This window comes from Phocoena sinus, chromosome 2 (genome assembly GCF_008692025.1).
Source record: "Phocoena sinus isolate mPhoSin1 chromosome 2, mPhoSin1.pri, whole genome shotgun sequence".
Classification (NCBI taxonomy): Eukaryota; Metazoa; Chordata; class Mammalia; order Artiodactyla; family Phocoenidae; genus Phocoena; species Phocoena sinus.
Window position 1 is genome coordinate 162,525,547 of NC_045764.1, and position 17,399 is coordinate 162,542,945.

Here is a 17,399-nt window from a genome sequence, read left to right on the forward strand (position 1 = left end):
ACTCATTCAACTTCCAGAGAATTCCACACTTTAAGAACAGGGCTACTCCAGACCTGCAGTAAAGGCTACTCTGGATCTGCCCTGACAAAGCTCTAAAAGCTCCAAAAGAATCAAACTGTCAGAGCTGAAAGGAGAAATAGAAAACACAATTGTATTCAGAGACTTTAACACTCCTCTCTCAATAATTGATAGAACAAGTGGACAGAAAATCAATAAGGACATAGACTTCTTAAACAACACTATCAACCAACATGACTTAATATTTTAAAACATTACAGTCATACACCGCAGAATCTGTATTCTTTTTCAAGGGAACATCAACTAAGATAAATTGGGTCATAAAACAAGTTGATATATATTTAAAATAATTGAAATCAAACAGAATATTCTCTGACCAAAGCATATTCTCTAACATAATGAAGTTAAATATCAATAATAAAAAAGAAATCTAAAACATCCTCAAATAATTGGAAACCAACCACCACGCTTCTAATTAACACAAAGGTCAAAAAACACAAGGGAAATTAGAAAACATTTTGAACTGAATGAAAATAAAAACATGACATATCAAAATATGGGAGATCCAGTTACATTAGTGGTTAGAGAAAATTTTAGTATTAAGTGCCTATATCTAAGAAAAAGAAGATCAAAAATCTAAGCTGACATCTTAAGATGCTAGAAAAAGAGAAAATAAACCCAAAGTAAGCTGAAGAAAATAAATAACAAAGGTACAAGCAGCAATCAATAAAATAGAAAATAAAGAAACCTAAGGAAAAATATCTAAGAAACCAAAATCTGGTTCTTTGAAAGATAAATAAAATTTACAAAACTCTAACTATACTAATAAATATAAAAAGAGAAAAAGCACAAAGTGGCCATATCAGGAATGTCTTACAGACAATAAAAAGGAAATACTGTAAACCAGTTTATGCCAATAGACAATTTATATAAAATGGACAAACTCCTTGAAAAACATAAATTGCCAAAACTGACATAAGAAATTTTAAAATTGGAGAACCCTGTTTCTGTTAGAGATTCTCAGCCCCAACTCCTCTTCTTTGACCTGCTTTGTGATACTGGAGCTGGGGCCTGTAAACACTTCTCTTTTGCCAGAGAGCAAGGAGGGTACCGCAGGGACATTCAGAGGAAAGGAGCTTTCATTCTTGAGACCATGTGCTTTCTTCTTCCTGCTCCTGTGGTGTGGGGCTAATAGCAGCCCTGGGGACACCCTGTGATGCACCCCTTCCAGTGAGGGCTGGGACAGCCAGTACTTACCCTCCAGTAGTTTTCACCAACACTCCAAGAGCTTTCCCAGAAAGTTTCACCAGCACCACAAAAGGTAACTTTCTAGAGAGTTTCAGCAGCATCCCGGGAGGTAGTTTCCCAATGAGTCTCAAATACAGCCCGGAAGGCAGTTTCCTGCTTGCCAGACCCAGTGCTCACCATCCCAGCAAACTCCTATGCCATCCACAGTGCCACAGCCAAACCACCTCCAATGAGATCTGAATCCCGGCCTTGCAAGGAAGCCCTCTTCCAAATGTGCTCCTTCCTTGAGCACTTTTCCCCAGTCAAGGAAGTGGCTGGTCTCTACAGCTGCCATTTCTGTATTCTTTAGGTGTCTCTTTACTCCTCAGTAGTTAATCCTATTACTAGTTAGTATCTCTTTACGTTAAGTTTTTCCTAGTGTAGCTTCTGCCTCCTGACTGGACCCTGACCAATACAACTGATGAATTCCATCTAAGATTTAAGAAACTCACAAACTCTTTCAAAAAATAAAGAAGAGGAGGGAACACTTCCCAACTGATTTTATAAGGCATCATCCTGTTACCAAAACCAGACAAAGACATTATACGAAAAAAAAAAACTAGACCAATATTCCACATAAATATAGAACCAAAAACCCTTAACCAAATACCCAGAAATCAAATTCACTACTATATAAACAGGGTAATAAACCCCAATTGGTCATGCTATATCTCAGGAATGCCAAGTTGTTTTAATACGTGAAGATCAAACATATGACATACCACCTTAATAAAATAAAGGAGAAAAATCATATAACTATGTTATTAGGTATAGGAAAAGCATTTAATAAATTAAATCTCTATTCATAATAAAATTCTCAGCACACTGTAAATAGAAGGTAACCTTCCTTAGATAAAGGGAATCTACAAAAAAGAAACTCTACAGTTAACATCACACTCAATGACAAAAGACACTTTTCTCCTAAGATCAGGAATAAGGCAAGGACATCTGCTCTTATCACTTCTTCCCTGCCTTGTACTGGAAGTCCTAACCAGTGCAACAAGACAAGAACATCAGAAATAAAGCAGACATACTGGAAATGATAGGGACAGAGTAAAGACAGACAATGAAAGGCACAATAAAATGAAACACAAGAAAATTGCTACAATTTTACCTTTGGACCCACTCACAGCATTGGCTATATGGGGTTTTCTTCCTCCTTCCAGTCACCTGGGAAAATGATCACAGAGAGTTATAAGGGTCACGAGACTAAAAGTCGGACTCAAGAGAATTAAAAAATGCAGATAACCCAATTAATCTGCTAATATTTATTACTGTAGAAATAGCTTTAGAGGTAGTTTATTAATGGGGCATTCTTCAAATTATCCCACTCCATATATCTATAATTCAAAAGCCTCATCTTAAAAAGGAAAGGAAAAAAATACTTTTTAGAGTGTAAGCATAACATGTTGAAGTAGTTTTCAAGAAGCAGAATTTCCAAATTTCACAATTTGTATGGAAACACAAAGACCCCGGATAGCCAAAGCAGCCTTGAGAACGAAAAACGGAGATGGAAGAATCAGGCTCCCCAACTTCAGACTATACTACAAAGCTACAGTAATCAAGACAGTATGGTACTGGCACTAAAACAGAAATATAGATCAATGGAACAGGATAGAAAGCCCAGAGATAAACCCACGCACATACGGTCACCTTATCTTTGATAAAGGAGGCAAGAATATACAATGGAGAAAAGACAGCCTCTTCAATAAGTGGTGCTGGAAAAACTGGACAGCTACATGTAAATGAATGAAATTAGAACACTCTCTAACACCATACACAAAAATAAACTCAAAATGGATTAAAGACCCAAATGTAAGGCCAGACACTATCAAACTCTTAGAGGAAAACATAGGCAGAACACACTATGACATACATCACAGCAAGATCCTTTTTGACTCACCTCCTAGAGAAATGGAAATAAAAACAAAAATAAACAAATGGGACCTAATGAAACTTCAAAGCTTCTGCACAGCAAAGGAAACCATAAACAAGATGAAAAGACAACCCTCAGAATGAGAGAAAATATTTGCAAATGAAGCAACTGACCAAGGATTAATCTCCAAAATTTACAAGCAGCTCATGCAGCTCAATATCCAAAACACAAACAACTCAACCCAAAAATGGGCAGAAGACCTAAATAGACATTTCTCCAAAGAAGATATACAGATTGCCAACAAACACATGAAAGGATGCTCAACATCATTAATCGTTAGAGAAATGCAAATCAAAACTACATTGAGATATCATCTCACACTGTTCAGAATGGCTATCATCAAAAAATCTATAAACAATAAATGCTGGAGAGGGTGTGGAGAAAAGGGAACCCTCTTGCACTGTTGGTGGGAATGTAAATTGATACAGCCACTATGGAGAACAGTATGGAGGTTCCTTAAAAAACTAAAATTAGAACTACCATACCACCCAGCAATCCCACTACTGGGCATATACCCTGTGAAAACCATAATTCAAAAAGAGTCATGTACCAAAATGTTCATTGCAGCTCTATTTACAATAGCCAGGACATGGAAGCCACCTAAGTGTCCATCGACAGATAAATGGATAAAGAAGATGTGGCACATATATACAATGGAATATTACTCAGCCATAAAAAGGAACGAAATTGAGTTATTTGCAGTGAGGTGGATGGACCTAGAGTTTGTCATACAGAGTGAAGTAAGTCAGAAGGAGAAAAACAAATACCGTATGCTAACACATATATATGGAATCTAAAAAAAAAAAAAAAAGGTCATGAAGAACCTAGGGATAAGATGGGAATAAAGACGCAGACCTACTAGAGAATGGACTTGAGGATACGGGGAGGGGGAAGGGTAAGCTGGGACAAAGTGAGAGAGTGGCACGGACATATATACACTACCAAACGTAAAACAGATAGCTAGTGGGAAGCAGCCGCATAGCACAGGGAGATCAGCTCGGTGCTTTGTGACCACCTAGAGGGGTGGGATAGGGAGGGTGGGAAGGAGGGAGACGCAAGAGGGAAGAGATATGGGAACATATGTATATGTATAACTGATTCACTTTGTTATAAAGCAGAAACACAACATTGTAAAGCAATTATACTCCAATAAAGACGTTTAAAAAATTTGTTTTAATAAAAATGAAATAAAGGTAATACGAACAACAACAAAAAAAGCAGTATATCCAGTGTTCTTCAGCTTCCTGTTACGGCAGCATTACCCACGACGAGGACACCAGCTCACTAGACACACAGTCAGCATGAATAGATACATCACAGTGACGATCAAGTCCTTGCCATCTGCATGGTCATGTGCAAATAAGATGACGAGAGCTACCTCAGCATTAACACAAGGCTTCGAGGTCTGAACACCCAAACCACTCTGCAGGATGTGACCAACGTACCTAGTGCCCTATGTACGGGACGTATCAGGTTATATTAAAGATTCATCTGTTTCTCCTTGGAATTCTAAAAAAAAAATCTTCAAGATGGTCAAGCAAAAATATTTTTTTCTCCTCATTTACTCTCCATTTTTTGTAGCTTCCAAAAGGCTCCTATATTGATCCATCAAAACCAGAAACGGCTCTGAACCAAAACCAAAAAGAAAGAAAATCCAGAGAGTGTTCTATGGCACTCTGTGGGTATTAGTGTATGGCTTCCACACGAAAGTTGTCAAACTGTGCAAATTCAAAGGAGTGAGTTCCAATCGCGGCCCAGCCATTCTTTGGGAAGTTCACAGAGACGTTTTTCCAGAGAGGCTTGCCATTCAGCGTGCCAGAAGAGAAACCACCCTGGAGTGGGGAGAAACACATCCCTTAAAGACACGTGAAACTGATCCTCTGAAGTCTGTTTCTTAATGGATGGCCAACCTACTTAGTGCAACAAATATCCTTCTCACTTAAGATTTACCACAGCAAAATGACTCCACAAGTTTGAGCAAAAGTTTGAAATACAGAAAAAATGTTTTCAAAGGAAATTCTTATCTATTTATATAAACAGTTTCCAAGGTACAAGAATACCTCAGTATTTCCTTGTACTCCACCAAAATGCTGTAAAACTTGCAGAAATGTAACACTTTTCATAACATTACGATAAAATTTTAGATAAAAGTTCACTTAAAAAAAAAAACCATTTGTCATTTACACGTAATGGCATGTACATGCATTGTACTGACAGCTTACAGCCACCAGCTCTTCAGACAGGACTGCTGGGGTCAAAATGTTTTATTTATTTATTTATTTTAAAGGCTTTTCTTATTTATCTATTTATTCATTCATTCATTCATTTGGTTGCACCAGGTGTTAGTTGCGGCTCACCTGCTCCTTAGTTGTAGCTCGCCAGCTCCTTAGTTGTGGCATGCGAACTCTTAGTTGCGGCATGCATGTGGGATCCAGTTCCCTGACCAGGGATCGAAGCCAGGCCCCCTGCGCTGGGGGCGCAGAGTCTTAAACATTGCGCCAGCAGGGAAGTCCCTCAAAATGTTCATTTGAGGTCTTCATTAAGGAGCCTCAGCCCAGCTGGGAGAGGAGTAATTAACCTTCGTTTTATTGCTTTATCCTCATGTACAGAATACCACTTCAAAGTTATATCAAGAGCCTACACTTAGTTAGAAAAACAGTAACTATCAGTTAAACTGATGACTGGGGAGAGGTGGGGGGTTGAGTGGATGGAAGGAGAGAAATATCCACAGCAACAACTTCCTAGTCACTGACAGAGAAAGATAAAAATAATGTCCTCCTCAGACAGCTGCCATTCCTACTTAGCTAAGTGGCTGGCACACAGCTCTTATTATCATTATTATAGCATGCTTATGAGCATATATCCACAGCACACTCATTCCAGCTACATTTAAAACTAGCTAATTTCAAAGAGTGAAGAGCAAAAGATCCAAAGCACTAGGCCAAGGATCAAAATAAAATCTGCTCTTAAGTCATAAAATTATACTGGAATGGGCCTTCATTTACTTATTTTATTTTATGCATGGAGACACGGTGACTTAATGAGACTAAAAATCAAAGTCACAGATTTGCCAGCAACGCTAGGACTTGAATTTGAGTTGCGCAACTCCACGTTCAGAGCCACGTACATTTCTGCTACTACACACCTGCACAGCCACCTTCAGCTCTGGAAGTGCTTCCTGAACATCTTCTGCCACATAGGGGACAGTGAATATTAACACTGAGCCAAGGAGCTTACACACACAAATTATATTGAGCACTAAAGCTCATCCTCCCCCTGCCCCTCGCCCCCCAGGTGTCAGCCAGCCTATCCTCTGGCAGCTCGTCACGCAAGGCCAATCACAGCAGTGTCCTGTGCTCAGACTGCTCTCTTCCCACCACTCAGCTCTCACCTCAAACATCACCCACTTCAAGAGGCCTTGCCTGACCTCTCTATCTAGAGAATCTGGCAGGGAAGCTACTTTAACTCATTATCTCATTTTTCCTTCATAATTTTATTTATTTGTTTATTTGGAGCAGGAGTGAGCCAACCGTGGCCCACAGGCCAGCCACCTATTTTTATAAATTAAATGTTATTGGCACACAGGCACCCCCATTCATCTACCTATAGTCTACGGCTCCTTTCTCACTACAAAAGCAGAGCTGAACAACTGCAATGTAGACCAAAGGGCTCACAAGGCCTAAAATATTTACTCTTTGGCTCTTTAAAGAAAAAAAAAGTTTAATAATCCCTGTCCTAGAAGAATACAGGCTCTGAGAGAGCTGGAACCTCCTCTGTCTTGTTCACTGCTGTATCCCCAGTACTTAGAACAGTGCATGTAACAGATGCTTAATAAAAATGTGTCGAATGAAAAATAAAAAACTCTAAAACAATCTACAGAGCCTACCTCCATTTTACAGATGAGGAAACAGAGGCTCAAAAACGTGAAATAACTTGCTGGAAGTCTCAGCATATATCAGTAAGGAAATGTGAATGCTGACCTGTCTGGTTCCTAACACACCTACTCCTAAGAATATTAACTTGACTCATTAAAGTGCTCACCACATATTGGGTACTGTACCAAACTTTCATATGTATATATTTATATATGATACCATTCAATCTACATAAGGGTGTGTCTTCATGAGGTTATGATGGTAAAACAGAAGCAGAGCAACATAAAATATCTGCAAGTGACTATTAATAGACTTCAAAGTTTATCGTTCTAACCCCCACGCAACACCGCTAAGATAAAGCATCTGATGTGTGCTGAGAAGAATTCAAAAATGGCCAATTTCAAAATCATAAAATCCTCATATTAGCAGTAATTTGGAAAATGAACATCATAAAAGATGTTGTTTTGTTTTGTTTTTCATGTATGCGACAAATATTTATATGTCAAATGTTGCTTAAGTCACTGGGAGTTTAGGACGAACAAGAAAAACAAGGTCCCTGCTCTTATACAGCTTACATTCTAGTAGAAGGAGACACACAAACACGCATGATACCTAAGAGATAAGTGGCCTGTGAAGAATTGAAACAGGTTGATGTGATGGTGGGTGCCTCAGAGACCGCTCTGGATTATGTGCCCAGAGTTGGTGGAACAAGAAATAATGGGGTAGGGGGTGGAGCAGGTGTAAGTCAGCAATATCCCCGCCCATCCCAGTAGCAAGACTGGAGCTAACTTCTAAAAGTAGTAAATCACATTATATAAAAGACATACCAGAAGAAAACAGCTGAAATAGTTCAAAGTGGCTGTGTCAGAGGAGCAGAACACAGAATGGGGTGAGGCGGCAGGAACAGCAGTGAGGAAGGAGGCAGGTGTTTTCGATAAGCCCTTTTTTTAAACATGTATGCAAAATATCTAATAAAATTAAGGAAATTTACCTTTTTAAATCCTATTCAAAATTTCAAAAAATTCATAAAATTACTAAAAATAAGCCCTTCAAGTAATGTGGAAGAACTATAGAAATAAAACTGAAGGACACAGTGGGAGATCTTATAAATGGTGAGAGGCAGCATGTTCTTGTTACCATGTTCTTGAATGGGAAACACACTATTCTTTTTTTTAGGAAAAAAGTCTTTACTGAATTTGTTACAATGTTGTTTCTATCATGTGCTTTGGCCTTTTGGCCACAAGGCATATGGGATCCCAGCTTCCCAAACAGGGATCGAACCCATACCCCCAACATTGGAAGGCAAAGTCTTAACCACTGGACCGCCAAGGAAGTCCCTGGAAACACATTATTCTAAAAGAATATATTATTTTTGCCCAAATTGATGTATAAATTCAGAGTAATACTAGTAGCATTTTTCATGAGATTGAAAAGATGTTTTAAAAATTCAAATAGAAGAGTAAATATACTATTGAAATAGCAAAGGTAATTTTTAAAAAGAAATAATGAGGAACTTGCCTCACCGGATATCCACTCATTCATTCTACAAGGGTTCTTGCTCTGACTGTGTGTGCACCAGGCACTTTTCTAGGTGCCAGAGAGCCGGCAATGAATAAAACAGACGCCCGTCATTAAAGGAGCTTGGTTTTAGTGAATGGAGCAGGACAAACACACAGCGATCAACAGAACATGTAAGATGTCAGGAGGTTAACAAGAGCTTCAGTGAAAAATTAAGGAAGAGAAGAGGGGAAGAGAGTGAGACGGGGTGCTATCTTATAGAAGGTGGTCAGGAAGGAACTCTGAAGGAAGTAAACCATGTAACCAAAGATATCTTTACTACAGAAAGTAAACACAATTTAAGGTGGGATATTGGATAATAACAAACAAAGCAATTAAACAGAAAAAAAGCTCAGAAATAAGCCTATGTACACATGATGATTTGTTATGTCGAAAACATGGCTTTTAAATCATGGGCAAAAGGACAGTCTATGTACTAAATATGACGGCTATCCACTTGTTTTTAAAAAATTATGTTGGGCTCTTCTCCTTATGAACCACAAATACATTCCAGATGGATTAAAGACTTAAACATTTAAAAAAATCCTAAACTTTGGTTTTGGGGAAAAAATGTTCCTGACGTTGAGAAAGGGGAAGCCCTTCTTAAGTAAAACATAAAAGCAATGAAAAAAAGTGAAATATATGACAGTAGCAAAGTTTAAAACTTCTATTCACGAAATATACCATAAGCAAATTGAAATACATATGACGGAATAGAAGCAAATAATTGTGACACATATAACAGACGAGTTACTACCCAGAATATATAATAAATTCATACAAATCCATCAGAAAAAGACAACACAATAGGAAAATGAGGAAAGAGTGTGAATGGGTAACTTCAGAGAAGAAAAAACACAAACAGCCAATAAACATAGTAAGATGTGCAACCTCCCTAATTATCAAGGAAATAAAATTCATGTCTATTAATTTGAAAAAAATCTTTAAAATCAGTAATATCAAATATTATTATAACTGCTATAAAAATTGATATAGTTTGGCTAGCAATAGGGGCAGGATCTGTTAAAATTTAAAATCCAATTCCAAGACCTAGTATCTGCCTAAACAAATAACAGCACATGTGTACTGTTATTTGTTCCAGCAGGAACCACCTCACACCAAAGGCACATAAAAGATGCCTCCCCTCTATCTGCAGTTAAGCCAGCCCTTACTGCCTCAGTTCACTGCAAAAGGGAAGAACTAGGAACGAGGTTACACCCATCAAGTGTGGTTTTAGTTATATAAACTGTGTCACACCCAAACTGGATTTTCAGTAAATATTGTTACTGCCAGAAAAATTAGTACTGTCACTTTTGGTGGTTGAGTAAGAGAAGAGAACAAGTTCAAAAAGTTATTTGAATTCCATTTTTTATCTCTATTGTAACCTAAAGAAAATTATGACAGGACTGTCTTGGCAGAGAGCAGTATATTATACAGAAGGATTTCTCTACACAGCATCCCGTGGAAGCAGGTCAATCAATAACTCATGATCAACCAATAATTTTGACAAATATTTTTAGATTTCCATGATACTACCGTCAATCTGGTATCATCTCTGATAAAGAGTCATGGAAACTAACTTCTAAAAAAGTGTGCTTATAGCTGAAAACCAAATCATTCTTAACCATCAAAAAATAAATTTATGTGACTTTGCTTATACCTATTAGCTCCAATAAGAATCTTGGTTTAAGAAAACTTTAAAAAAAAAATAGTTCAATTATTGATTCTGCCAATTACTCCTGAGTTTAAAAAACAAAAACAAAACAAAACAAAATACTGGGGGTGATAAAGTCAGCTGCTGATGGTTCTCAGGTGCGTTTACCCAGACACACGCTATCATCCCAGGGACTGGTGGTTTGCTGGTATCACGGCAGACTCTCTGCCTATTTTCCACTATTTATCGTACTTTCCCCCTTTGATAACAGAAAACGTTAGAAAAGCACAAGAAAAGAATATTTTTACCTCAGGCATTCTGATCAGCAATACTTACATTAATAGTTAAAGTGAGTGTATACCATTTTTTTGCTGTAACGTCAGCATGTCCTGAAGTATATATGATCCATCCAGCTGTAACACAAAGAGATTACCCCGGTTGATGTATTTTTAGAATCTAAATCACAGAATCCCATAACTCAGTGGGGGTTCTTAGGCGCATTTGTATGTAGTAAAGTCAGCCTTAATAAAGATCGACATTTCCATACCTACAATTGATTTAAAACAAAACATCCTTCATTCTGGCATCCATCCAGCATGCAGAGAGATCCTACTCTGAGCCATATGTGAGCTCACAAGAGAACGAGCAAAATAAACTTACAAACCAAGCACGGTACAATGACGCATTAGCGTGTATAGTTCAGGTCTGCATGTACACCTGATTGGACTGAATGTGGAGGATAAGGAGGAAGAGTCAAAACCTACCATAAGATTTCCAGCTAGTGTACCTGGCTACATGGTAATAGCACTCGCTGAGAATTAGAGAGAAAATAATAAGCTAATTTTTGAACGTATTATATTTGAATGCCTGAGAGAAAGCCAGGATGAGATGTCCAGTGGGCAGTTTAAGACACAGAGCAGTGGGGACTGAAGTCAGAGATTTAAATCCCTAGTTCCAATTCTGCCACTACCTCATTTTGAGACCTTGGGTAAAGCAATTAACCTCTCTGCCACTCTCTTTTGGATTGGAAAATGCAAGGTACCTTCCAGATCAGTCATGCTATGATTATGCAATTCCTATTCTAATGTCCTCATTACCCACTCCCTCTTTAATTTTTATTTTATTATTGGAGCCCTTTTCACCTTAGGAAGAGGCATAGGGGAACAAACTGTAGGAGAGAAGATTTTTTATTAATGCAGGACGAAAGTCAAGAGACTATGAATCAAGAAGAGTCACCACCAATAAGGTCTAGTTTCAACAGAGCGGTGTGTACCCAAACCAAAGTGAAGTGGATGGGATTCAACTTGAACGGATTCTAAGCACCTATTCTGGATAAAATACTATTCTACATAAGACAAGGGCTGTTAAGATGAATGAGAAAAGTCCAGCTGTTTTCAAATATTGACTAAATTAGGAAATAGGAATCCTCCGTCTTAAACAAATCAATCCTTCCTTTTGTATTTCCATAAGCACACCAGCAACATTCTTATAGTCTTGCTTTGAGTTATAGTGTTTCCTGAGTATTCTCTCCCTACTACTAGCACCACACCCCAATCTCTGGTAATCCTACTCTGACAGCCTAGCTCAACTCTACAATAGCCGATAAGCTTTGCACAATTTTCTCTTTCACTGAGCTGCCTCTGTCTGTACTAATTAACACTATAATTTTGAATCGTTTGGCGTTTGCTTACACGTGTTGAATCTCTTCTCAATTAGATGTTCGAACACGATGAGGTATAAAGCTCCTTCATTACTCCCATAAGTAACAGACAGATATAGCAACATATCATACAGTAACCATGTGCTATAGAAGAAGCCACTTACCTAGATCACCTGTAACTCTGTAGGTTCCATTTGCAAAAATCCAGAAGAAAACTCCCCTGGCACTTCTAATCAAAATGCCACCTTTATTCACTCTTCCAGCAATGAACACACCTCCCTTCTCAGGGGTCTCTAGGTACACATCACACTTTATAGTCAAATTGGACCTGCAAAATCAAAGTGTTAGTGCTTTTAATTATGTCATTTCAAATGTAGCACAAATGGCTCTTTTCACAGTCACATGCTTCCAAACTTCTAATCAAGGTATGTGATTTGCTAAGTCCACACTTATACCAGGGATGGGCTTCATTGATGATGGTTTCAAGTTTTACATGACGGAAGTCAAGTCATTTCATTGCCTCTTTTAATGACTTACTGTTGGAAAATAATATTTACTGTTTTCAAGCTTCTTAAGAATATATTTCCTGTCTTTCTACAATAAAATAACTTCTCATTCTAAGAATATAAGGAGAAGCCATTTTTTCTAGGAATACGTAAAAGATAAGTTTCCACATCATTCTGAACAAAAAGGTTTATTACATTTCCATCAGCAAAGGGAAGCAGTGGAGACTGCTAGGAACCTCTGGGAGAACAAAAGCTGCTTTGAGGCTAATTTTTATATTTAACCCCAACAAGACACAGTCAACTCTACGTTGACTCTACGGTAGGGCTTTTCACACTTGAGCAGTATTGAAATCACCCTGGAGGGCTTATTCAGTTCAGTCTGCAGGCCCCACCCCTCAGGGTCCGATTCAGTACGTCTAGGGTGGGCCCCTTGAGTGTGCATGTCTAACAAATTGCCAGGTGATGCTGATGCTTCTGGTCCAGGAATCTCACTTGGAGGACCGTTTTCCCCTACAAAGTACCTAAGTCTGTGCAGAGGCAGTAAAACCCTGGTTTTGGTATCACTGACAGGAGATCAAAGGACGAGAAAGGTTCAGCCAACCAGGAACTACCAGAGCTTTAACGATGAGATCTCCTCCAGGCTTCCTTTTACAAACGCTACTGGATTCCTTCTGCAATGATATAACCACCCCAATCCAATACGACCTCTGAGAATAATTCCCCTCCCACTCAAATTCTAAGTGCAAATGGAAAAGAATTAGAAAACTTGCACACAGTCATGTAATAAAGCAAGCAATTTATCTAAAATAAAACTAAGAATGCCAAGAAATATATTTTGGAAATGGGGAGAAATTGGATCCAGAATTATGTGACTTTTACATTTCTCAGAGTTTCCTGTCAGTGAATTTTGCACAGTGAAATTTTACTTTGTAAAGGAAAATATAAAAAAGAAGCGCCTACAGCAGGTACACAACAATCAGGAAAATCGACATTTAATCATTTAATCAAAGCTGGGCTACTTTATGGGAAAATCAAATGCCAAGTAACTAAAGCTCAGTCTCTCTTGTATGTCCTCCCACAGCAGAGGGAGTTTTTCTCTCTGTAGATTATCACCAGCATGAAACCACCAAGGATCAGCCTTGTTCCTTACATCCCCTACCTCCCTGCTGGCTCATCAGAAGTTTGAAAGTGCTACAGATCCTGTCAGCACCAAAAACTTATTCTATTTAGAGTTAGAGTGAGAGAAGATCAAACGTTTTCCTTTTATACATTACAGTCCAGAATAAGTGATTCTTGCATCACAACTTACAGGCAATTTTACAGATAATGAATAAAATAGAATAAAAGTTTGGTTTAGTCTTCCACAGCCATAATCTCTTGGAAGTGCTGAGAGAACAAAAACCAGCCAACATAATTAAGCAAATTTGATCAAAAGGATGCAGAATTCAGGTCTGTGCAGCGAAAGATAATTTTGTGATTGTCCTCAGATCCCAACCAAAGCTTACTAACAAGATGGAAGTCTTTAACAGCTTTGGTAAAGTCTACCATTTATAGTCAAATTACTGTGCTGATACTTAACTAAATCTAAATATGAAAGAAGGTCTGTCCTAAACACAGTTCTAAGAACTGATGGCACTGTGCGCACATAGAGCCGATTTACTAGAACAGCACTATGGATAAACTCCACTAACTTACTAACTTTCCCTTTCCTCCTCTCAGGAAGAAGACAATGATTAAAACAAGGCTGTGAGGTATAGTCCAAGAGCATGGGCTACAGCACCAAACAGACCTGGCCTCTTGCCCTGGTTCTGGAATTTAAAAGTATGGGATCTTGAACAAATCTCACCCCGAAGCCTCAGTTTCCCAATCTATAAGGTAAAGAGGATGCTACCTTTGCCAAAAGGTAGCTATAGGAAACTCATACCAGTGTTTAGTGTTACCCAGTTTTCATTCCCTCCTTTCCCTGCAATAAATGGGCATCACAGCCAGAGAACAGAAATGAACATGGGATGTGTGTACATCGCTAAACAGGTCTGGCTCCCTTGAATCCAGGATAGGATAATGGGAAATAACACAAAATAAATAGGATGAGACCAAATTTTAAATGATCTTGGAAGTCAGGCATAGAAGTGCAGATCTGGTTCGGTAGCAGGAAAGAGTCACTGCACACTTTTTTTTTTTTGCGGTACGTGGGCCTCTCACTGCTGTGGCCTCTCCCGTTGCAGAGCACAGGCTCCGGACGCGCAGGCTCAGCGGCCATGGCTCACGGGCCTAGCCGCTCCGCCACATGTGGGATCTTCCCGGACCGGGGCACGAACTCACGTCCCCTGCATCAGCAGGTGGACTCTCAACCACTGCGCCACCAGGGAAGCCCCACTGCATATTCTTGAGCAGTGAAAGAACATGATGAAAGCAGGGCTTAAGAAAGACAAAAATAGTCCTTTCTTGACATGCATAATTGCCATTTCCTGGTTCTTTTTCTTTCAGAATATGTCACTCCTCCCTTCTCTCCCCACTTTCCCCCATCCTCCTCTTCACCTCCTTACACACTGCAATAGCAAAGATTGAGTAATGCTATTTAAATACTGCAAAACCTTCAAAGGTATGAAGAGCTTTGTTTAATCTGTAGATGGTGCTCTACATCATCTCTCTACTACAACGAAAGAGTCTCCCAGTCTTTCTGGAGTCCCAGCCAGAAACAATAGATTTGGGGTTCAGAGAGAGCCCTATGTAGTGTTCATGAGCGTGGGGGATATGGGTTGTCACAGAAACTTAAAGGTTTTCTATGGTGGCTGGCTTCCAGACCGGTGATCAAAATAACAGGGACCATCCCTTAGATAATTAAAGGCAGCCACCTGTCTTACTGTAAGACCATTAGTAACAAATGACAAAATCACAAACCCCACTGACATGACCAGAATGTCCAGATAAAGTGTCTGGTACAGAGATGTTTGGATAAACAGTATTTCTGTTGTATAAGAAGATAAGCCATTGAAGTTATTCTAAATTAGGCAAGAATTCTTTACCCCCAATAACTCTCCAAGGAGCTGTAAGGGTTCTAGAAACTCTGGATAGGAGTTTCTTAAGACTTACTATCTGAGCTTGAGACTAGAATTGGGATTTATAACAGGGAGTAAGGCAATACAGAAAGGATAGAGACTTTCTGCAGCATTCTACAGATAAACAATTCAAAGCTCTTTTCCAAATGATCTTCCCTTCCCTGCCCAATTTCCAAGCTACAGATACGGCTGTTTGGTGACCTGACATTAATAGTTACTGTCACTAAGCCTGAAATGCTTGTGTTTTATGTTTCACAGTAGCATTATACTAGTTAAAAGAAAAAATAGAAAAGAAACACCTAAAACAGTTATAATTAGTCAGTACCTTGGAATTCCATAACTGACTTCTCAGTTTTGCTTTGGCCATTATATTTTGAGTGAAGAATAAATACATCTTCTCTCTTTATCAAATGCCTAAATAAAAGAGTGGAATTCTCTAGCCAACTAAAAGCTGATTTGCTTTTTACTGTTGCCATCTACTGTCACCTGGTAAATAGATTTTCCACAAAAGCTAAAACAATGTAATTCAAGTATGAATCCAGCAGGTGGCAACACCATTTCAACAAATCAACTCTCCAGCAAAAACAAAAGCTTAAAAAAAAACACGCAAATCACAAAGTCTGCTTACAAATAAATTTTAAATTATCACTGGGTCCAAAAGTCCTCAATTTTTATATTAAAATCAATCTGATCCTGCAACAATTACTATTAAATTGGGCAAATCTGATGGAAGGACACTTAGGCAATAAAACAATTGGCTGGTTTACGGCCACCGTGATATTCAACAATTATAACAAACCTATTAGGTTCTTGGACAGGAGAACTGTTGAAAAGTCCTGGCTTCAGAATGTACCTGACAACATTACAAGGTTATTTCAGTCAGATCTACATAAGGATGTCAATTTTACATACCATTTGTAATCTCCTATAATACTGATGGTGCTGAATGCATCAGCAGCCCAAGTAATGGGCCTTTGATTGAGAACCTGGCGCAGTGTGAAGCGATGCTCTCCAGGGTCTTCAATATTCATAAAGTATTCAAATACACCAGTCTGATCAGCAAAATTCGGAGCTTCACTAAAAAATGGGTAATCTGTTCAGAACACAATAAATTCTTTGTTTAGTATCAAATCTTACAGAATCTCTCCTCTCTGATATTTTCTGGTACATTTTGATATACTTTTGAAAAGTTTTAAATAAGTAAATGATACTTATAAACAGTCAAAGTTTAGGGTTTAGGTTACTAAAGAGCTATCGACTTTTATATCATCTTTATTAAGTATCAATGTGATCAGTTTGACCTACAGACTTTACATACTTAATCCATGTAACTGCTTAAGAGGAAAGATCATGAGTTGTGGAATAAGCAGACCTGGGTTCGGATTCTAGCTCAGTCGGTTCCCCAGGCAAGTTGCTTAACGGCCCTGACTTACCAAGTTTTCAGCTTCTCAGAGGTACGAAAGCAGTATGCATTCAGCAGAAACTGTACCTCAACTTCTGAATTTTGATCAGGATGCCCTCCTGTGATGCCGGGTAGTGGCAGCAAGCTGCAGTGAGCCACACTTCCATCAGCCATGCAATCACGAGGGTGAACAACAGATACACTCAGAACCATTCTGTACCCAGACAACCACTCTGCTTTTCACTTTCAGTACAGTCTTCAATAAACAACACGACATATGCCACACCTTATTAGGCTTCGTGTTAGATGATTTTGCCCAACTGCAGGCTCACGTAAGTTTTCTGAGCACATGTAAGGTAGGCTAGACTGAGTGATGAGGTTTGGTATTTTTGACTTATGATATTTTCAACTTATGATGGGTTTATCAGGACCTAACCCCACCGTA

General features: G+C 38.7%; 1 protein-coding gene across 7 annotated transcripts in view; it reads right to left on the minus strand.

The window, feature by feature from the left end:
- Positions 1-4,395: 4,395 nt before the first annotated feature.
- Positions 4,396-17,399, minus strand: part of GALC (galactosylceramidase) — a 61,502-nt gene continuing 48,498 nt past the window's right edge. For all 7 annotated transcript variants that reach the window (XM_032622586.1, XM_032622584.1, XM_032622585.1 and 4 more), the window contains 4 exons: positions 16,465-16,645; positions 12,152-12,315; positions 10,664-10,740; positions 4,396-5,073 (listed from right to left, as the gene is read on the minus strand). In XM_032622586.1, the coding sequence (XP_032478477.1) occupies positions 4,927-5,073; positions 10,664-10,740; positions 12,152-12,315; positions 16,465-16,645 (569 nt within the window). In that variant the 3' untranslated portion in view covers positions 4,396-4,926. The remainder of the gene's footprint in view (positions 5,074-10,663; positions 10,741-12,151; positions 12,316-16,464; positions 16,646-17,399) is intronic.